The 23,346-nt window shown below is 38.4% G+C and overlaps 1 protein-coding gene across 2 annotated transcripts in view; it reads right to left on the reverse strand.

Annotated features, from left to right (window-relative positions):
• The window catches only part of NLK (nemo like kinase), a 165,192-nt gene that overhangs the window by 5,855 nt on the left and 135,991 nt on the right, over positions 1-23,346 (reverse strand). For both annotated transcript variants that reach the window (XM_043583610.1, XM_043583611.1), the window contains exons 5-8: positions 22,465-22,550; positions 18,150-18,359; positions 14,743-14,844; positions 6,006-6,092 (exon numbers count right to left, since the gene is read on the reverse strand). In XM_043583610.1, the coding sequence (XP_043439545.1) occupies positions 6,006-6,092; positions 14,743-14,844; positions 18,150-18,359; positions 22,465-22,550 (485 nt within the window). The remainder of the gene's footprint in view (positions 1-6,005; positions 6,093-14,742; positions 14,845-18,149; positions 18,360-22,464; positions 22,551-23,346) is intronic.

Raw genomic sequence — 23,346 nt, forward strand, 5'->3', positions numbered from 1 at the left:
GGCCTGTGGTTTCCTAGCACCTCAGACCAGAATACTTAACATAGTAGTTTCAGGTTTATACAAACCATAAATTTGTTTCTCTATTAAAAAAAAAAACCACTCCTCCTTTCAGCTTAGTAGACACGCAAGTACATTTTCAAGTATTTAAGAATGGACTCAGTACAGAGTAGAACAAAAATGGACAGTGTGCCCTGCTTCCAATATAATCAAGCACTTCACACAACACAATTAAAAATGAAGAAAGACATTTTGCACTCAAATGAACCAAGAATAACTGGATCATTCCTTGCTGGTTCTGGTCCCCCAAATAACAAAACGTTAAGTATTTCCCATAAACCTGGATTTCCTAAAAACACTTTTATCACTGATTTTTTGCTATGCTGACGTTAAAAGGCATGCCATGACTTTTCAGGATATGAGAATCACAAAAGAAAGCTGTTTACCCACCACGAACAGACAAATGTAAACCTGACAACCTTAGTTTTATTCCTTTCACGACTTGTCTTATGTTGTATTTGGTGATCCAGCCCTTCTGAAGCCTGACTTGCTGGTACATCTTAGCAAGTAAGCTTTTTCTTTTTTTCTAAATGGGTCCACTTATTCCTGGAGGTTCCACTGGGATAAAGGTCTATTGTCAGAACCAAAAGAAACAAGCTTGCTGAGAGTTCACTTTGCCCAGGACTGGGCCTCTTGGAGTCCTCAGTGTCTCTGCCTGGTCTCATGTGCGGACTGAGCTCCCTGGCTTTTGCACACTACAGCTGGTTTTTGGGCAAGTCTATTTCCTTTCCTTTTCTCCTTCCTTCCTTCCTTCCTGTCTTCCTTCCTTCCTTCCTTCCTAATGTTTATTTATTTTGGGGAGACAGACAGAGTGGGGGAGAAGCAGAGAGAGAGGGAGACACGGAATCCAAAGCGGGCTCCAGGCTCCAGGCCGTCAGCACAGAGCCCGATGTGGGGCTTGAACCCACGAAGCGTGCTATCATGACCTGAGCTGAAGTCAGATGCTCAACCGACTGAGCCACCCAGGCGCCCCTACATCTATTTCTTTTTCTGATTGTGCACGGCCAATTGTGAACACACTGGTGGCAACAGTGATTGAATCTGGGTTTTAATTTTATCATCTGACCATTAAGTCATTTCTGTCAGGTGGCAGATGTCAGAAATTGGGTCCCTGTCAGCTGCCACCAGCAGCTGGAATCTGGTTTTCCTGTATTTTTTTTTAGTCTGTGGATTCTGCTATTTCCTAAAACTTCAGAATGCAGGGTTGAAAAGATTTTGGTGTCATCCCAACTACTGATAGTGTGCTCTATGTTTGTATGTTCTGTGTGCACCAACATGGCATCCTCTAAAGTGTCTTACCTAAGAGAAGTCTTTGATCAAAAAGTAAATCAAATTCCTAGCATGCAATGATCAACTTTTGTTTTTCTAAACAAATTAATGTCTCTTTAGAACTTCTGAAACACGGCTAAAGAAAGGAGACTCATTATGTAAAGGGTATGAACACTGAAAAGAAAAACTGCCCTACTCAATTGAGAAAGAGATCACAAAATGACTCAGATTTTCAATATGTTCTTTGGAAGGACCTAATGGTACTTAATCATGTCCTGTATATTCTTAATTACATACCATACATATGTTGTTTAACTGACTAACATTTATAATAGATGTGGATGCTTGTTGCTACCCTAAATTTGTTGCTTTATCAAAGCTGCCTCTTTTAGTTTTGAAGAGATGATAAGATTTTTCTTTTTTTTTGTATTAAAACATTTTTTAATGTTTTATTTATTTTTGGAGAGGGAGAGGGAGAGGGAGAGGGAGAGAGAGAGAGAGAGAGAGAATGAGTGGGGGAAAGGCAGAGAGAGAGAGAGGGAGACACAGAATCTGAAACAGGCTCCAGGCTCTGAGTACAGAGCCCGACGTGGGGCTTGAACTCGTGAACAGGGAGATCATGACCTGAGCCGAAGTCGGATGCTTAACGACTTTAAGCATCTGACTGACTGAACCACCCAGGCACCCCAGGAAGATTATCCATTTTACAAACATAAAATATTTCTAAGTGAACATATTGATGTACTTTGTATACTTCTGAGGGGAGTTAGTGTATCATGTTAGGAGATCTCTTAAAAAGCAAATGGGGCAAACTCCTATTCCAGCTGGGTTTCAGAAACAATATCAACATATTAAAAACCTATACAAAGAAATGGAAAGATTTCTAAAACATTATTCTTCTTTATGTATTAAATATGTTAGCTCTTTGAAATGTTTTCTTGCTAGAGTTGTAACTCAAAGATTAAATAAAGCTTTAACTATGAATTAAAAGAATACTTTTTAAGTTACTAGGTTATATAGTAAGAAGCAAAATATTTCTCTTAAATAACTTAAAAGTTTTAATATTTGGTGTGTAATTGTGGAAGATAAATAATGCTACCACAACAGTCTACAAGTTTTGGGTTTGTTTTCTCACAAAAAGCCTAATCATTTTGAATTTGATTTTTTTCTACTGATAAACTAATATCACTTTGTCTGAGATTACAGGATAGCAAAATTATGTATTCAACTACATTAGATGAATGATAACAGGTAAAATGTTTATCTCCCTCTCTCTGCCCCTTCCCCGCTCATGCTCTGTCTCTCAAAAATGAATAAACGTTAGAAAAATTTTTTTTTAAATAATAAAAAATAAAAAAAAGAAATTGGTTTTTAGAATGCTACAAATCATAAGCACTTAATGTGTCATTAAATTTTAATCTGACTTAGTTAACATTAAGACCTTAGTAATAATTAATTTGAGTTAATAACCAGTCCTTGGATACCTAGACAACATAATTTTAATATACAAAGGCTCTTCATTAATACATTATAGAGGAACAAGCAATGGATAGTTAAAAAAGATGTGCAAATACCTTTAGGTTGAAGTACATACGTATTTTTTTAAAGCTTATAAAAGAATATTTGATGATAGGAGATGTTTGCAAGAAAATAAGATGTGTGTTTGTCAAGAGAAAAAAGTGACTAATTTTGTCTAAATTCCTAACAATTATTGTTGTGCTTTAAAAATACTGTTTGTAGGGCCGCCTGGGCAGCATAGTCGGTTGAGCGTCTGACTTCAGCTCAGGCCATGGTCTCACAATTCGTGGTTTTGAGCCCCATGTTGGGCTCTGTGCTGACAGTTCAGAGCCTGGAACCTGCTTTGGCTGCTGTTTCTCCCTCTCCCTGCCCATCCCCTACTCACTTTCTGTGTCTCTCTCTCAAAAATAAACAAACACTAAAAAGTTAAAAAGAATATTGTTTATAACTATTTATTGCATTTAGATAAATTAAGGTCTCTGGAGGTTTGTTTAATGCCTTCACTATTTGAGTTAATAGTTAATCACATCTTTATAAACTGATTATTACACCCCATCCTTTCCAATACTGATGATACTATAATAATAAAAGAACCAGAGGCCTTTAACCTCATTCACTAGTGGTTTCCGCTTTCTCCTTATATTTGCGTAAAGGCTTGTACTACAAGCTGAAGAATTAAGTTTTCCATGAGAAACATCACAAGAACCTCAGTAAAGGACTGTTATCAGGTACTCCTGACTACTGAATTCAGGATATAAACTCATGGACATAGCTGATATCATCACCACAGACTAAACCATGTAACTGAGCCAGGATTTCCAGGAATGTTTCAGTCCAGGAGCAGACGTGTGGCAAAAGACAGCTTAACTGAAGATCAACAAAGTAATTAATTAATTATCTCAGACTAACTGGACTAAATAAACTGATTTAACTATGGTTAATGTTCTATTTTTAATGGATATTTTTTAAAAACCTCATTTCTTTTTTTTTTTTTTAAGGAGTGCGACTGGGGGAGGGTCAGAGAGAGAGGGAGACACAGAATCTGAAGCAGGCTCCAGGTTCCGAGCTGTCAACACAGAGTCCGGTGCAGGGCTCGAACCCACGAACCACGGGATCGTGACCTGAGCTGAAGTCAGATGCTCAAACGACTGAGCCACCCAGGCGCCCCTAAAGCATCATTTCTTCTTACTGTATTGCTAACCCTCAACTTAACAGGCTAAAATCAGAACAAAACACTCTTTAAAAATGTATCTATTTCCAACTGAACCCTCAGAACTGGAAACAGAAGAATCCTTAATATCTGTCATAAACTAATAAAGCATCAGGCCAATTTAAAAATAATTCTGTAAAAACGTAACAACATATATTGGTTCGCCTTGTTCTATCAGGCAATGATGAAAGTGGGTAAATATTATGCAGAGTGACTTAATGGAATTCTTTTTTTCAAGTTTATTTATTTTGAGAGGGAGGGAGGGAGGGAGGGAGAGAGAGAGTGAGAGAGAGAGAGAGAGAGAGAGAGAGAGAGAGAGAGAGAGAGAATCACTGTGCTCTCAGTGCAGAGACTGATGCAGGGCTTGATCTCTCAAACTGAGATCATGACCTGAGCCAAGATCAAGAGTTGGACACTTAACTGACTGAACCACGCTGGTGCCCCTGGAATTCTTTCTTTTTAAATGACCATGTACTTATTTACACAGGTCCATTAAGAATCTATCCTCTTTTTAACCCGATAAATCTTACCTCCTTCTTATAGATAAATCTAATGTGTAACTTATGACCACACTAAAAGTTTTATTTTAATTAGGTGTGACAACCCAACTCTTAAGGCAAAAGGACTACATTTCACATGTAGAACTATCTAAAAGGCCTCCCAGGAAAACATGCTGGGTGTCCACTTGACGGCTTGGGAAATTCTAGCCTTAGGGTTGTAAAGATTATGAGCTCCTGGCAGGTCAGGATCATTAATAAACATGGGATCTCTGAGAAAGAGGACACGTTACAGCTATAAGTATTGTAAGTAAAACCTGGTACTGGTGAATTACACGGTTCTCGGTTCCTGTTCTAAATAGAATAAAGAGAGTAACTTATTTCTGACACATGAAAGTAAAATTTAAGCTCAGGGCCTTTATAAAATACCTCAGAGGCAGACAGAAATGACCTCTGAAGCCTGAAGTTCATGTGGTTCTAGTTTTGTTAACCACAAAAGATATATAAAAAAATACGTAAAAGGTCTTTATGGATTAATCAACAACACCTGTTGCATACATAGTTTAGCTACGTAGATAAACTTGCCAAATAAAACAAAAAAATCAAACTAATGACACTAAATCACTACCTCACTGAGCAAGTTATGTGGTTCAAAGTGTCCTTCATGGTGGGAACTTGTCCACAAGGAGGGAGTGTGGGAACGAGAAGCATCACTTTGTCTTTCTTCCCTTATCGCGAAGCACCTCACATGCCAAAGTTAACAAACAAATGGAAACCAAAAAATAAACACCAAATGAACAAAAAATTCACTCTGTATGCTGAGAAGTAGCTGTCTTCTCATTATGAACAGGCCAATGTAAACTTAATAAATGGCAGTTTCGTGTTTCCTTCCCTCTTTTAAATACTGTATTCGGTGTCACTGTATTCAGTGACTTTCTTGTACTCTTGGCAAGTAAGATGTTCTTTTCTAAATGCTTTCATTTTTGAGTATTCTTTGGCAATAGTTTTTGGCACAGACATGAATAATAAATATTCTTTGGGTAAATAAATAAATGAAGACCTGAACTTTGTCTCCGAAGAGTCGAGTCTGGAAATGGCATTTGATAAAGCCACCATCTCAACAACCAAAAGAGTAAGCATAAGCAGTTCCTTCTGGGCAGAGTTTTTCAAATCATGTTAAAATTATTCTCTCCTGATTTACCTTGATGTCAAACTCCTTTTTAAAATACTGAGAAAATTAGGATGATAACAGGTCCCTCTCTTCACCCAGATGTTTATGTATTAATAATCCAACTTCTCTGTGATGAGTGAGCGTGATGATACACATGAGACCAGGGATTGAAGTTTCTCTTTGAAAAGTCGTTCTTTACATTGCTCATCCATTTACAGTCAGGATGTTTTTCTTAGAACATTTTTAATTCATTAAAAAATATATAAATATAAACACTACTTACTGGATCAAAGACCAACATCCTGCAAAGGAGATGAACAGCTTCATGTGTAGCCTGGCTAGACAGGGTATAAAGTACAGGAAGAGATGGCTGTAAAAAAAAAAAAAATAAAGAGTTGAAATATGTGAGTCTCTGTATGCGTAGATATGGAATACAGCCAACTTATTAAGAGGTCAGTACCAAGCGCAAAAGATGTGTGCACACAAGTCTACATTCAAAGGGAATGGGTATTCCCTTCGCTAAGCAGTCTTCAGAAACAACTGTCACTGACTTCCAGTAGCATATTTTACATTGCATGATTACCCATTGTAGGTCAGAACACAAAGGAGCCTACGAAAACTGAAAGCTAACTCTGTGCATATGGTGCTCCTGCTAGCCTTACTGTAAATACTCTGCAAAGTAGGGAAGACTAAACATGCCTAGAAGTGGGAGACAACAAATAGGTAAAACCTTAGACACATGCAAAGTTAAGCATGTAAACTGTGCAAAGGAAGCATGTAAACTAGGTCTTACATGTCTGCCTACTTCCAACAAAGCCACGTAGGAAAATCCAATAAGAACAGCAGCAAGACATCTTAGAATCATCAGGAAATAATTATTCACCTCACAGAAGTTTTCTCCAGGATCAAGGACTAACAGAGAGAAGATAAGATGAGGGTTCTAATTTACTAACTAATTAGATAAATCAACATGTCTGAATCCCAGGATCCTTAAGCGCAGAATGAGGTTGGACAAATGATGTGAAGCTGACTTTAGCTCTAAAGTTGTATGAAACCCGACAGGATTACAACAGATAAAAAGCATTATGTGAGTAGAACCCATTTATCACCGGCACTCAAATATTTGTAGATCAGCTTATTATTCTTTGTTGCATTTACATGTTTGCAGATAGAGAAGTATTTCTCGTTAAAAACATGTAAGTCTGTGGTAGCCCTGAAATCAGTTGTATTAGTCAAGATAAGGGTGGAGTGTGGAGAGTGTGTTTAATTTACAACTTAATTTACATATTTTCCCTAGGAATTTTTTCATTGTGCAAAAGTAAATAATTTGATATTTTTGAAAGATTCTGATTCTTTGACTGCAAATAGCTGGTATTTTTCAGTGGCTTATGCAGGTTGGCAGCCGAATTCCAGCCAATTCTCACTGACCAAAATATCTCACCATAAGACATTCTCTCCTTGCCACTTTTTTTTTTTTTAAATTTTTAAGATTTTGTTTTTAAGTAATCTCTACACGCAGAGTGGGGCTCGAACCTACAACCCCGAGATCAAGAGCTGCATGCCCCACTGCCGGAGCCAGCCAGGCAGCCCTCCTAGAGAATCCAGCCCTCATCCTATTTTTGAGCTGGAGGTATGTTCCAGCTTAGGGAATGAAATACGGGAATGAGTAGTAGAACAGGTGGGTTCTAATTCTGCCTTCACTAGGAGTCAGGTAAGTCACTAGAACCTTGGCTTTCTCATCTATTAAACTGGACCAGCACAGACCAGCCTACCAATCCAAAGCATTGCTAATCATCTGCCACCCACCGAATGCCAGGCCCTGGGCTAAGTGCTGGGGCAACAGAGATAAGCATCAGGTCTCAGACGGGCAAGAAAAACATATGAACAAACAGTTCTAGAGGCCACTGAACGGGGAACAAATTACAAGGCAAAATTTGTTAAGACTTGAGAACAACTGGATACAAGATGAGGAGCTTGTGAAAATCAAATGAGTGGATGTGAAGGCGACCTGAAAATTTACACCTTCCCCCATCTCGTTTTTCTTTACAGAATTACACCCAACAAATACACTAAAAATAAAGCTAAATTTCACTTCAGCCTGGAACAGTCATATTAATATGTCTCCTCCTTTTCTGTGTTCAAATGCATGTTAAGAAGGGGTACAGAGATAAAGAAGTCAGTTCAGTTATGCCAACACCTCTCCACAAAGACAACCACTGATAATTTAGTTCCTAGCACTGGCGCCGCAGGAAAGATGCAATACTAGACATACTGAATGTCTAATTCCATTTTCTTCCCCTCTAATTCACCGGCCATTGTGGTTGAAACCAGCTGGGCCAAGGGTAACAGAACTAGACAAGAAGTTTATATTTCTCATCAAGTGCAACAGAACCTATCTGAATAAAAGAAAAAACAGAATGCTTAGAAATACGCCCTAAATATTTCATTTGGGAAAAAGGTTTTGCTAATTCCCCCAACATTCACACACATTACTCTTTCCCCTTTAAAACATACCAGTCCATTTTCTGTTTGTTCTGCAAGTTTATAAGCCACTTAGCAATGTAGGAGTGAGTGGGTGCCAGGGCTGAATCACGGGGACAAGAAGGGTTGTAAAGAGTGCTCTATTAATGACTATGATTAATTGTCAGTGAAATGAAGCAAGAATGAGCTTCTGGACCTGGGTAAGGGGCCCTAAATGATGTATGTCTCAGTCATCATAAGCCGAGTGCAGAGTGCTGATCCCCACAATGGAGTTGGCTAGGCTGGCTCAGCTGAGTCCTGTCCTGCAAGTTTTTAGCTGGCAGCGAAGAAGCTGTGACCATCAGTCAGCAACGTTAATTAAGTGTGTACAACGGGCAGTGCACTATACAGTAAGCACTCTGGGCTTATAGAAAAGAAATCCCGACTTGAAAAAGAAGTTTGAATTGAATGAACTTCTAACATGATCTACTAAATGTAAGATATGGGTTACCTGTCAGCAGACAGGGTTATTTTCACTTTTGTGAAAATATTACATGTATTACGGACACAATTAGTTGGGAACAATCTGAGGAAAAAGGAAATTCTAAACCTTGTAAGAGATGAACAGAAGGACTAAAGACTGGTAACAGACTTTTCAATCCTACCAGTAGGTCAGTGCCTTAAGTATCAACTTTAAAAAATACTTGGGCCATGGCAGCTAAGACTGCATTCATCCGAGATTTTGAGCTGTAGAGGAGAAAACAGTAACTAAAAAATACTGAACAGTGTTTTTGTCTGCCCAGCAGACAAAACAGCATTCCTTGACCTTTGGGGAACCACTCCCTTTTCACTCGTGAATCACATGGCTGAGCTTGACTTCAATCTCTCAACTCGAAGGATGGGCACCTGACCCAGGTCTGGTCATTCAAATGATATATTCGCCTGAACGCCACGACAGGCTCTGGGATAGATACATGTTCTAAAATAGGGATGGGACAGGCAACAGACTGGCTAATCCAACCATACCCCCCAGTCCTCTTCTCCTTTACCTACCTTTATTAGAGGAGATAGAAAATACTCAGAAAATTTTTTTTTTTTTTTAGCTTGTCTGGCATCTGGGAAGTTACATATTACATAGTTCCAGACAATGACATGTAAGCAGAAATTCACTAGGCAGGCTTCTGGGAAAATTTCCTTTCCTGATAAAGGGGACACATACTACTAGCGTTCCCTCTTTCCTCCATTTTCTTGTTTTCAATGTGAATAGGATTTCTGGACAAGCTACAGCCATTTTGTGACCAAGATAAGCAAGAGGGTGTGAAATTGATGTTCTAAAGATGGAAGAGCAGCAAGAAAGAAAAAAACTAGGTCCTTGATGACATAAGCGAGCTGCCAGACCAGCTCCAGACTGCTTACCTTTGGACCTCTTGATAGGAGGAAAAAAATGAACCCCTATTTCTTTAAACCACTGTAAGCAAGATTTTCTATTGCTTATAATCAAACATATTCCTAAGTGAATCAGTGACCTTCCAGATATTTTTTTCTAGATCTAACCGGGAAAGCTCTTTCCTGAAGGATTGATATGTTAGTAGAATATACACCGGACTGCTGGTTCCATTTTTATAAACACACAGGGGAAAACAAAACAGAGAAGGGTCAGATTCCTGGCTTGGAACATCACTTGACTACTTGAATCAGCAAGGCCTGAAGTCAGTTGTAGCTCAACAACTTCATATAAAAAGTTGCAGGAGTCAGTAAGTTTCCTTTTCCCCTTAAGCCAGTTGTAACTGAGTTTCACTGAAAAGAGTGATTGATATGCTGTGTGGAGATAGGTATATTAATCAACCACACAAGTAAATTAATTTGAGACAGTAATCTGTGACTCTAAGAAAACAGCCAGTCTGATTCTCCTTTTATATAGGAATGGTTATATTTTTAAAAAAGTCCCAACAAACAACAGTAAATATTGCTGTTTGTACAAATATGTGTAAATAAAAGCATAGAAAAATATGTCTGGGAAGATGTCCTCAAATTAATCCAGGGGTAACTGGGATAGTGTAGGGGTAGCTAGGGATGACAAATTCTCCGTAAAATTTGTATTTTACATGTACTCATATATCATTTGCATAAACAAATAAAATTTAAAAAGTCTGCTGTGAAGGTATATGTGCCAGGCAGCGTATACTGGCTAAGAACAGGTTTTAGAATTAGAGAAACCTACTTTTGACACCTGGCTTATGACCTTAAGCATATTGTTTGACCTCTGTAGCCCTCCGTCTCCTATTTATAAAAAGGAATGAATATGGTACATGAATATGGTACATTACAGTGCTGTGAGGATTTAACGAACTAATGTACAAGAAGTGGTTCGGGCAATGACGTGTGTGTGTGTGTGTGTGTGTGTGTGTGTGTGTGTGTGTATAAAATTATATGTGGGGCGCCTGGGTGGCTCAGTGGGTTAAGCGGCCGACTTAGGCTCAGGTCATGATCTCGCGGTCCGTGAGTTCGAGCCCCGCGTCGGGCTCTGTGCTGACAGCTCAGAGCCTGGAGCCCGTTTCAGATTCTGTGTCTCCCTCTCTCTCTGCCCCTCCCCCGTTCATGCTCTGTCTCTCTCTGTCTCAAAAATAAATAAACATTAAAAAAATTATATGTAAGTATTGTTAGCAATGATTATTGTTAGTAAAGAATGGTTAGCTCCATCTAACTTTGAGTAGCTCCTTAAATGGGAATTACCTGAAAAAAGCTAGGTTTTTCTTTTTGTAATTCAAACTCAAAAACTTGTATCGAAATGTTAGCATTCCTCCCAAGTTTAAATGTGGTTCATCTAACTTCTACATCAAGTAATCAGAGTAAGTACAGTGAGGTATAGCTTTTGCCCTGTGAAGACCTCCAAGAGCCTAAGCAGCTCCACTGAGAATTATGAGTCCCGTCTAAAAGTTAGAGGTTTTTACTGTGTGCATGCACTTCCATCAGAATGAGAATATAGCTCATTCTGCCTCGATCAGACACTGAAAAAAGAAATTCTTCTGAAATTATCTATAGGTTTTTGTAAAAAAAACTTTTATCATGGTAATACATAAAAAACACTGAACCTTATCTAATACCTTTTCTGCATCAATTGAGATAATCATGATTTTTCTCACTTAAAATGTCAAAAAATATATTAATAGATTTTCTGTAGGTGAACCATCTTTGCACTCCTGGGACAAACTCCACTTGATCATACTATGTTACTTCAAAAAAAAAACAACACAAGCTGGGGTGCTTGGGTGGCTCAGTCGGTGTCATGACCGACTTCGGCTCAGGTCATGATGTCGTAGTTCGGGAGCTGGAGCCCCACATCGGATTCTGTGCTGATAGCCTGGAGCCTGCAGCCTGCAGCCTGCTTCACATTTTGGGTCTCCCTCTCTCTGTGTCCCTCCCCCGCTCACGCTCTCTCTCTCAAAAATAAACATTAAAAAAAAAAAAAAAAAACTTAAGAAAAAAATCACAAGCTATACCTACCATTTTATAGTGAGAATTTTAATTGTTAATATTTATTAAGTGTTCAGAATACCAGACACTATTCTATGCTCTCCTTGCATGTACTATCTATCTCTTTATCATTATAATAATTTAATGAGGTAGGAATCATTTTTATTCTGATTTTATAGATGAATGAATTGAGGCACACAGAAGTTAAGTAATCTGCCTAAGGTCACAAAGTGAGTTACCGGTAGAGGCAGGATTCACAATTCATTCTGTCTGAAAACCGTAGCGTACGACTCCTGGGACACCATCATCATGTTGTGCCCTGTGGTGAGCCTGAGACTGACACCACAGCCTGCACTCTTAATCACTGAAGACCAAAGAAATACAACAGAGTATGTATCTGGTGTGGAACGCTGAGCTAAGAACTATGTCCTTTGCAGAACAGTCTTGATGTACAGAACCACACAAGCTATAGTGTATATACTGGATTTGGAACCCAATTAATTTTTTAAAGTTAAGAAAAAAATCCAAATGGCTACATACCAATATACTTGTGTGTGGGTGTGTATGTGTCTTCCAATCTCAGGTCTAAGTGGCTGTAACGTGAATGGAGATACCTTTAAGCAGTTGCTAACAGGCCAAGAGGCATGAAGGATACGCATCATGGGTATAAGAGAAGGGGTAGAGAGTGGGAAGGGAAAAGGCAGAGTCTGACTGATGGCTTAAGTGAAGAGCTTCAAGGGTTTGCTAACTTCTCTTGAGGGTAATGGTGGTATAAAGATCTACTAGCAAATGTGGATAAAAACCTGAATTTCCATACTGGGGGAAAAATGGAACGAAGTAATATGCTAAGTTTATTTACATTCAATTATATATGATATACAAATCTACCTGGATTAGTGTTCAATGCCCATGAACACCTGATTCAGGAGACCATTTCTGGCACTGGTTATAATAGTATCTAAAGATAAAACTTTAAAGTTTTGTATAAAGTGTATCTAGCCTCTGGGCAAAAATGGTCTCCTAGTTTGTTTCCACCCCACTAGTCTCTTCAAAACCAAAATATTCTAACAGCAAGACTAGCCAGGGCTACCCCTAACTTTTACTGTGGAGTTCTCTTAAGAGCATCACTAATCTTAATGATAAAATAATAAACTCTAGGAGGCATTACTGTTAAGAGGCCAATTCATGCAAAAATGTATAGGAAAAAAATTCTGCTTAACATCTTAACCTATTTAACTGGTTAAATAAATATAGAACTTAAAATTTTTCTTTCTCCCCTCCTTCATTTTAGACAATAATATATTTATTATTTTTGTATTTAATTGAAATTTCTAGGTTTTTACAACTAACAGATTTTTATTTTTATTTTTTAAAGTTTATTTATTTTGAGGTGGGGGTGGAGGGGAGGCAGAGAGAACGAATCCCAAGTAGGCGTCGTGGCATCAGCAGAGTGGCTTGATCTCACCAACTGTGAGATCACGACCTGAGCTGAAACCAAGGATCAGATGCTTAACTGACTGAGCTACCCAGGCGCCCTGTATAACTAACAGATTTTTTTAATTTCTAGTAGGAAAAGGACTCACTTGCCAAGAATGCTCAAAGGACAGCAGTTACTTTTGGTGCAGTATGTTACATTTTCCAGCTGTTCTAGAAGGCAGGCAGAAAACTCCTTAGGAAGCCTTGCTCTCTCAGCTGCTGTTTAGCAGCTCTGACAAAGGATTAATTAGCTGGCAACCACTAGCAATAGTTAAAATTCCTCTAGAGTTGGAAGGGTGGCACCAGGGTATGTGATCTTAATCACATTTCATTACTGGCTGCTTTTAGTCAGGAAAGACCTAAAGAGGTCAGTAAAACAGGAAAATTATTTTGCTAGTTCCAAGGGCATATTCACCATGAGGTATTGATAAATTTCTTTAATATTCCTGATGACGGCCAATAAATAGAACATAATAGATCTTTTGGGTTCCTTATATTAATACAGAACCTTTCTCTAGGTTAAGACTTACTGTGTGCTTTTCTAAGAGAATTAGGACCCGAAATTATTTCATAGTTTATAAACTAAATGCAATAGAGGGATGTAACCGGCAGGGGGCTATTTAAAATCCCAGCATCTACATCTCTATTTTTCTAGTTCGGGCTGGTTTTAGAAGAGAACACACTTTACCCATTGCCCTTTATGCCTGTGAGAATGGAAGCTGTGGATTCACACTGGAATTACAGAGAGAAACTGCCAGGGGAAGGCAAGGCATGGCTTAAATGTCTGTTTGGTAATCTGAGAGGAGAGTCGAAGTCAGTCTGCCATTTGGTTATTCAGATCAATCAGTCCTGATGATCCATCAGATCATCTAAATGCCCAATTTAAAAGAAACCAAGGCAGAGCCCAGGAAAATTAGCTGCTGAATCTTCTTGTTCAAGCCTCCTCTTTTCTGTTTAGTTTGCTGTTCCCGAGAAAAGTATTTTCCTTGCTCACTCTTCACATCATTAAGCTGTTCTGTCCAAAGTGGATTAGGAAAAGTGCTTCTAAAAAATGCTGCTAAACCAACAGGTGGAGATAAAAGCCGTCTTGTCTTCCTCAACAGTGACTTGTCTGGTTATAAGTAATATTGATCAGTACAAATCTGGCAATCTCTCTCCATACTTCTTTTTAAAAACATTTACATCTGATTCTGTGTTAGTGGAAAGAGTACAGTAGAAATAGCTTTATCCTCGTAGTTGGAGTAAGAGGTACCGAGTATTTTGGTTCGGTATTTAGAAAAGACATCTTGATGTACATGTACGAGGTATGGCACTGGAGTGAAAGCTCCACCCCCAGTAATTTTCCCAGACACATCAAAAACCAGGAGATAAAAAGCCAGGGGTCATTTAGGTGCTACACAGTATTTATTTTCTCCTAAAGCATTGGGGATTATGGTATTTTATTTAGTTTGACAAATATTTAACATTTTCTTATTTATGACCATGACATAACAAATAAATAAAACCCGTAAGTAATGTTCTTGTTTAAACAGTCTTGACTCATTATTCTGTCGGAAAAGAAATCCTGCCCAGATGGTTACCAAATACAGATCCCCACCCTATCATGTTACCTGTTTATGAGGACCCCTGAGTATGTGTGCCTTAGCGCCTTCACAAGCCGTCCTCATTGCTTCCAGTGATGGTGTGCCCAAAAGATCCGTGATCAAATCCAACTACAAGGAAATATGAAATACAGATGGATATAGTAAGATCTCATGGAAACAACTTTCCATTACTCTTCAATCACTCAAGGCCAAGGACCTAATTTGGAGGGAAAAAAACCACAACACCACCTTAAGGCAAATTCCAAATTAACTGATAGGAGCCCCTATGTTCACTTTCTGGACTACTTTTAAAAGGCCAGAAAGATATTTTTATTAGGAATCCAGATGACAGAAATGAACTATGTTTCAGCAAGCATGGCATTCTAAGGCTATAGTAGTTTAGGAGTCTGCATCTACCTACCCTGGGTCTTGATATCATGGTATCTATGATCCTTGCAGAGGTGAACTGCTCTTTTGCTCCTGGCTAATGACTGTTCTTTTCAAACAGTTAAAGAATGGATTCTGATGCTTCCAAAGGATTCAGGCTCATCAAGGAGCTAATCCATAAATCAGGCAGCTGTGATTTAGGAACTACTCAGAACATTCACATCTGAAATGAAAGCTAAGTTATTGATGTGTGGGCCAGAACACCTCATTTACATTCTAGGTATGCTAGAAATCTCTTACACTGGCAGAAAACTGCAGTTCTTAGAAAACTATAATACTGAATAAGACCACATTTAGTTAGCTAAGCACAATAAAAAATGGTCTTCTCACAAGTCTTGGCAGGTCGGACACCACCTCCACAATTTTCTGTAGTGCTAAAACTCTTCCAACTTCATAACCTAATTAGCAATAATATGTCATTCGGATTCTTCCAGGACGGAAAATTCCTACTTACAGAATACTTCATTTTCTGGTACTGGGATTGCCAGATATAAAGCACCGTTTTATTTCCTTTTTTTTTTTTTTTAAATGTTTATTTGTTTTTGAGAGAGAGAGAGAGCCCAAGCAAAGGAGGGGCAGAGAGAGGGAGGGGGACAGAGGATCCAAAGTGGGCTCTGTGCTGACAGCAGTGAGCCCGATGCAGGGCTAGAACTCATGAACTGGAAGATCACGACCTGAGCCAAAGCTGGATGCTTAACTAACCGGCCACCTAGGTGCCCCTAAAGCACCATTTTTCTGCACTTATCAAAACTATGAGGTCTATATAAGGATCACTGCCCTCCAGGATAATGGGGATGATCAAGTAGCTTGTTTTCCATAAAAGATCTCTACACAAAGCCTTTTGGGAAAAGTGTGTTGGTGATACTTACGGACCTCTAACTACTAACCTAAAGGCAGAAGAAAATAACTGGCTCATGAAAACAAATGGAAACATTCAGAAAGTTGTCTACAATGGGTTAGATCCATGGATGAGAAATATTTTTATGTACTGTAGCACCTAGGGTTTTCATTTCTCAAAGATACAGAGAAAATGCTACAGAAAATGACTACTTCCATTTAGAAGTTAGCCTCTTTTCCTATTTTAGATCTTGACTTCTCATACTAAAATACACTGATGATAGACAGTGTTATCTGTTACTGGCTACATCATACTGGCAAATTCAAGACGCATGCATTTCTCTAGAAAATAAGGTATCTGAATCCCAGGCCAGTTCCTGCATACATTGTTTTACACACACACAACACACAACACACAACACACAACACACACACACACACACACACACACACACACACACACACACACAGTCTTTTCAGTAGCAACCCAAGATCCTGGTTCAATATACAGGATTTGAACACCTTAACTTTTATTTAAACTTTTCTGTATGGCAGCTGCTTATGTGCAGACATGATGGTCTTACAGGTAAGTCCATTAAAATCTACTCTCTAAAAAAATCGAATAGTGAAGTGGGTACTGTCAATAGTACCCAACATTAAAATTATATATGACAATTTTTTATCACTAGGATCAATTTTTAAGATGGAAATTTGATAAAAATAGACTTGGAATGTTTAGCAGAAAAATAACTAAATGCTGATCATAGCATATACAGTTTCTAATGTATCAGTTAATTCTTTGTAGAAACAATTCCACTTTGGGTCAGGTGTATGAATTATTTACAAAGATACTCAGTAGTCAGGGTGATCTCTTACAATGTGATCAATCAAATCTCAATACTCCCTTGCTCAAAACCTTCATACCGCTTCCCATTACAATTTGGACAGAATAAAGTCCAAAGTCCTTATCAGGTCATCACAGTCAGGCACTCTTTTTCCCTCCGACCTTGTCTCCTACAACCTCCTCCTTGATTGTGCCATCCCCCCAACATGCCACACTTGTTCCTGCCTCAGAGGCGTAATTATGTGGGTTGTCCCTTTTCCTGGAACACTCCCAATATCTCGCTCCCCCATTTTACTTGAGTACTCCTCAAACGTCATCCCTTCAGAGAGAGAATCCTTTAGCACTGCTCTGATCCATTGTCATCTCCTGGTTCAATTTTTCTTCACAAAATTTATCATTATTTAGGTTTATGTTTATTTGTAGACTTTATTTTCTGTCTCATGTGCAAGTTTCACGAAGGCAGGAACTAACCTTGTCTTATTTACTGCTGCATACCTATCATCCTGGCATAGCACCACTCTCACAGTTGCTAACATTTGCCGAGAGCTCACTGTGTGCCTGGCCGCGTTTCCAGCTTTATTTGATCTGCACAACAGTCCTCAGAACCTTCTAATTTGCCTGAGAATGACTAGACAGTAAGTGGCAGAGCTAGGACTGGAACCCATCGATTTGATTCTGCAGCCTGAGTCCATCATTGTTACATTATTCCAATGCAAACTTTATGTTTGCGTTGTTAGAATTTATGGATAAAAAATACTTAGGAATTATTGCAAGAAAATATGATAATGAATTAGCTCTTAGGGCAGATAAAGTATCATGAATGGGTTCTTAAAACTACCTTTTAATAAGCTTCTAATGTTCTCTGCCATATTTAAATATTGTAGCTCCAAAACAAAGGTTAGAAATGTTTCTAAATGTTCAGATTTAAGGAAATCAACACTTAAAATTTATATTCTAAGCATAAAGAATAAGTACATTAAGCCACCAAATACATTTTCAAGTTGGACGCATTCAGTTAGAAAGAACAGAGACAATCTAACAACTGAAGATTACACCTGTGCAAACGGTTACATGCATCAGCGCAAGTAATAAAGCCAACACTCCCTCTAATAGGCCGGTAAGTTACAAAATGAATCTCTCTGTAATCTTCAACTTCATAACTTTTCTGAATTTTAAGTGAACCCGAATTTGCTAAAAGCAATGCAGACAGTACAACGAATAAGCCCAGGACATGTGTGCAAGGTGGTTTTTTCCTTTAAATCTGTAATAGAATTGAAAGCTACTACAGCCTAACGTAAAATCATACCTGCTGAATGGGACTTTGTGCCTGAAACAGTATTCTTCGTCCTAGTAGTTCTGCAAAGATACATCCGACAGACCAGATGTCAATAGCATTGCTGTAATGACGACTGCCCATCAGGATTTCCGGAGCCCGATAATACTGAGTAACAACTTCCTGAGTCATATGACGGGATTCATCTAATTCCTCCACTCTGGCCAATCCAAAATCACAAATCTAAATAGAAAAGATTATCAAAATATTGTTAAAGAGACACATGTATTTACAAATGGTAAAGTAAAACAAAATAGCCAAGAAGTTAAAATCATGATAGATCTCCAAACTCAGAAGTTTTCAATGATACAGGTAGGGTATATTTGTGTCAATGTATAATTTGATCTTATCGGTATAAGAGGGGGGAAAAAAGGCTCAAACTTCCTTATTTCTATATAAAATGATGATCTTAAAAATATTCTTCTCACTTTTAATGTCTTTTCAATTGATAACTAAACCAAAAAGACAGCTCAACGCACATTTCTAGGTTTAATGTAGAAACCAAACTATGTATTTTCAAGGCTTCTTGAGGAAGTATTGTAAGGAAAAAAAAAAAAAAAAAGAGCCAATCTTGAAGACCTCCTGAACTATGTTCACTCTCATTACAGAATACACGTAGTAAAATTTCTTTAAATCAAACTGAGTCCTAAACTTCACATGTATCTATTTTTAAAATACTAATTCACCCTCAAATGTGTGAATATGTCAAAATGTGGCACACTGTAGGATACCAGTGCCACTAGGTTCATTCTTTTCTTCATGCCGTAAATATTTAACTTAATGCCTCTCAAGTTTTGGACAGCATGCTGGAACCTGGCGACACAACAGTAGATGAGGAAGATTGGTTAATTTACATGCAGACCGAAAAACGAATCTTTTCCTGTTACTTCTGTTTACTGAGAGGCTGCAGTTGCAAGATGAGCTGTTAGTGGACAACAGCAGTGCCACCAATGGCAACTTCTGCTTATTTTCAGGAATTAAGACTTTCTTGAAACTGGGCAAACAAAACAGAAAGGGGGAGCACTGAGGCTAAGACAAGAGAGTAACGGTCTTCCAAACTTTAGCATTCTCACTGATTAACTTCACTGAGTCAGTGTTAGAAGCGACAAAATAACACTGTTCTAAGTTGAGGTCCCAGCCTACGATTTTATTTGAAAAAAGGATCTGACAGCTAAAAAAAAAAAGTTGGAAAACCATAGCAAAAACAAAACAAAACAAAACAAAACAAAACAAAACAAAACAAAACAACAACCAAACTATAAGTTGCTTATCGGGGCGCCTGGGTGGCTCAGTCGGTTAAGCGTCTGACATCAGCTCAGGTCATGATAGCACAGTCCGTGAGTTCAAGCCCCGTGTTGGGCTCTGTGCTGACGGCTCAGAGCCTGGAGCCTGTTTCAGATTCTGTGTCTCCCTCTCTCTGACCCTCCCCCATTCATGCTCTGTCTCTCTCTGTCTCAAAAATAAATAAAAACATTAAAAAAAATTAAGTTGCTTATCAAATCCTCCCAAAGGCTAGGGTTCAAATAACACATAATATTTAAAATGCCATGGTGTTTTAGGATATCTTTTAAAACAAAACAAAAACCAAAGAACTTTAATCCATTTTCCTATCGTTCTTGTATTTAGAGTAAAAAAAAACCAAAAACCAAAAAACAAAACAACAACAACAAAAAACAACCAACCACCCACCGGACAGAAAACATTTTGTTATAAAGCAAGTCCCTTGTTAAAAACATCAGTCTGGAGTCATTTTTGGCAATTTATCTGGAAGACAAGCTAAACCCAAAGTAAGAAGTTTATATGATCAGATAGCCAAAAAGATAATGAGATTTCCAACAAAATTATCCATTTTGTGCTTAATACGAAATAAAATATATTCATAATATGAAAGGATATAATTTAAAAGAAATGTTTTATCATAATTATTTTTGATGAATTTGTACATTTGAGAAGGCAGAATTAGTTTGTCCATAGCTTGACATTCCATTCTGGGTTTTATTTTTTTATTTATTTTTTAAAAAAATGTTTATTTATTTTTGAGACAGAGCATGAACGGGGGAGGGGCAGAGAGAGAGAGGGAGACACAGAACCAGAAGCAGGCTCCAGGCTCTGAGCCATCAGCCCAGAGCCCGACGCGGGGCTCGAACTCACGGACTGCGAGATCGTGACCTGAGCTGAAGTCGGACGCCTAACCGACTGAGCCACCCAGGTGCCCCTCTGGGTTTTATTTTTATTTTTTTTATTTTAGCGAGAGAGAAAGAGAGAACGAACCTTAAGCAGTTTCCACGCTCGGTGCAGAGCCCAATGTGGGGCTCCATCCCACGACCCTGGGATCATGACCTGAATCGAAATCAAGAGTCTGATGCTCAACTAACTGAGCCACCCCAGAAGCCCCCTAACCATTCTGGGTTTTAAAAGTAGGCAGCTTGGACAAGTCAAAGGAACAGGGCACAATTTCAATTTATCCTGATCTGTGTATTGGTTTATTCATAATTAACATTTTCCTCTAGTTACTCATTTATGTAGCCAGAAGTTACAATACCATTACTAACGATTTTAAAAAACAGACTTCAGGGGCGCCTGGGTGGTGTAGTTGGTTAAGCCCCCAATTCTTGATCCCGCTCTGGTCATGATCTTGTGGTTGGTGAATCTGAGCCCCGCATCAGACTCTGCACTGATGGTGTGGAGCCTGCTTGGGATTCTGTCTCTCCTTCTCTCTGCGTTTCCCTGGCTTGTGTGCTCTCGTGCTCTCTCTCTCAAAAATAAATAAACATTAAAAAACTGTTTTTAACGGATTTCAAGCAGGTAATGGCATCAAGCATTCTACACAAAATGCTGTGTGAAATTCTCCAACCAGAAACCAAAATAAGAAAAAACTGGCATAAATTGTCATAAAACTGATTTGGTCTGAACAGAATAAAGAATTCTTAAGGGTTTTTTTTGTTTTTGTTTTTTTTAATTACAATGAGGGTTGTGGGAATAGGTTGCAGAGCTCTTCAAAAAGGGGAAAGGTAGCAGGGGAATGAACTCAATGACCTATAGAAAGAATATTTACTTCGGTGGACACTGGGGACAATTAATTTCTCTGTGGAAAGAGACTGCACTACGACACTAGTTGTTTTCGGGAAATTATGAAAAATAGTTAAAAAAAAATCTTTCCAGAATTAAATCAGAAACAGTTCTTGAAGGCTATAATGAAGAGAGAATTTTATCCTAAAGCAGTATATCATACCAGCTTTTAAAGAAAACTGGGCCACAGTTTAAAGAAAGCATTTAAAATACAAAATGATATTCATTTATACACTTGCTTTTAATATTTAGTTTAACTGCCATCAAGCTAAGTAACAATGACAGCTTGATTACTTATAAAGCAGGCAACATTTAAAAACCAGTTTTTTTTTCAAATATATCAGTTGAAACGTTAACAGTATTTACTGCAGACTGAAGCATCATGTAATACTGTAGCCACTCACAAACTAAACGGAATTTAAATTTGCTTACACAGGATGGCACAGCTCTAGGAAGGCCCTTATCTCTACCTTCTATGATGGGGAAGGTATGGTGGTTCTCTTCCTATCTAGGAGCTCCATGAATACATCTCTCTATTGGAAGCAGGGAGACGCACATATGTGGATTTTGCAATTGGTGAGCCACTCACTCTAACAAAAAACGGGCAGGGGTGAGGGGGTGGGTGGATGGAGACACTGGGGGAAAGTAAAATGGAAACTGATGGCCTGAGATTTTGGAGCTACTAACTACAATTAATCCTGTAATCAATACCCCCTCAGAGGGGCTAGCAGGATTGGCTACTATATTGTCAAATACATTTAACCCTTTCCTGGCTTAGTACTTTCACTTGTGTTTCCACTTCCCTACTTTACTACCTCAGTCACGCAGGGTATAAAAATGCTACAGGTTTCTTAAAAGCCATACTTCGTTCTCATATAAACAGCTTACTGGTTTTCCAATATTCCTTTTGATGTGTACTTCTTTTAACAATGGAACAATTGAAAAAGAAATCACCTTCTCCATCTTCTTTCTGGTCACATTGTAATTCCAATTTCAGTGTTTCTAAAACATATGCAAGCTATCATGAAGAAACCATGAGTCAAGACTACAAATCAGTTACTGTGGCCATGACTAGTGACATTGCTAGGGAAACCTGGGTTCTTTCATTTTTGGCAAAGCGATGAAAACAAATTTAACTCTTTCACAAAAACACATTGCTCTTAATCCTGCCTTGACATTCTGAATTTTTCTCAGATACTCAAATAAACTGAAAAGCTACCTTTAGAACACAGTTGCTGTTCACAAGGAGATTCCCTGGCTTAATGTCTCGATGTAAAATGCCAGCTGAATGGAGATATTTCAAACCTGAAATAACAAACGGATTTAATTGCAGATATTTAATTCCTTTCACTCAACCAATGATTTGGGGGGAAAACCACAGAAACAGAGAGTACAGGATTTAAGACTGTTCTCTAAATGATGGCCTAATAAACATTATTAAAAGCTAGACTTAGCCCTACCTCAAAAAACCTGTAATTTTGTGACAGTAAAATAAAGTGTCATCAAAGGCTTGCACAATCTACAGATCATGCCTAGCATTCAAAAGATGATTTGGGTTTAAATATAGATAAGCTTTTCAGGCACCGGAATTAAAGCTGACCATAAGAACGTCCTCAAATTGCTCCTAGGTGTGGGTTGGCCACTGGAGCTCTGCTGCTGGTACTGTCACCCTGTGATTCCCATTACCCACCGGGGAGCCTTTCCCAGGGCAGATTGTTACTGGGAAGACAAAAGTCAGCAACCTGCCCACGTCTGTCAGTAGTATTCTCCACCACTGAGATTCGAGAGGGTAATAATTAATTACTTTACAATATTTCTGACACCTTAAAAGACCGAGGCTTGTAGCACTGCTAAAAAAAGGTCACAGCTTCAAGGCTGAGTCTTCTGAACAAAATACAGTAAATCATGTATTTTTTTCAAGTGTAAAAAAAGATCCAGTATCCAGTATCTTTATTCTGTCCCCCACCACAGAATGTCAACAAATCCACAGAAAGTGAACATCGTGGTTTTAACGCTGTGCTTTCATTCTGTTGTTAGATGCTTTTTCACCTCTATAAAGAATGTCTGAATTCTAGAAATCCTAGTGAGGGAGGGGCAGGGG

The sequence above is a fragment of the Prionailurus bengalensis genome, chromosome E1 (assembly GCF_016509475.1).
Source record: "Prionailurus bengalensis isolate Pbe53 chromosome E1, Fcat_Pben_1.1_paternal_pri, whole genome shotgun sequence".
Lineage (NCBI taxonomy): Eukaryota > Metazoa > Chordata > Mammalia > Carnivora > Felidae > Prionailurus > Prionailurus bengalensis.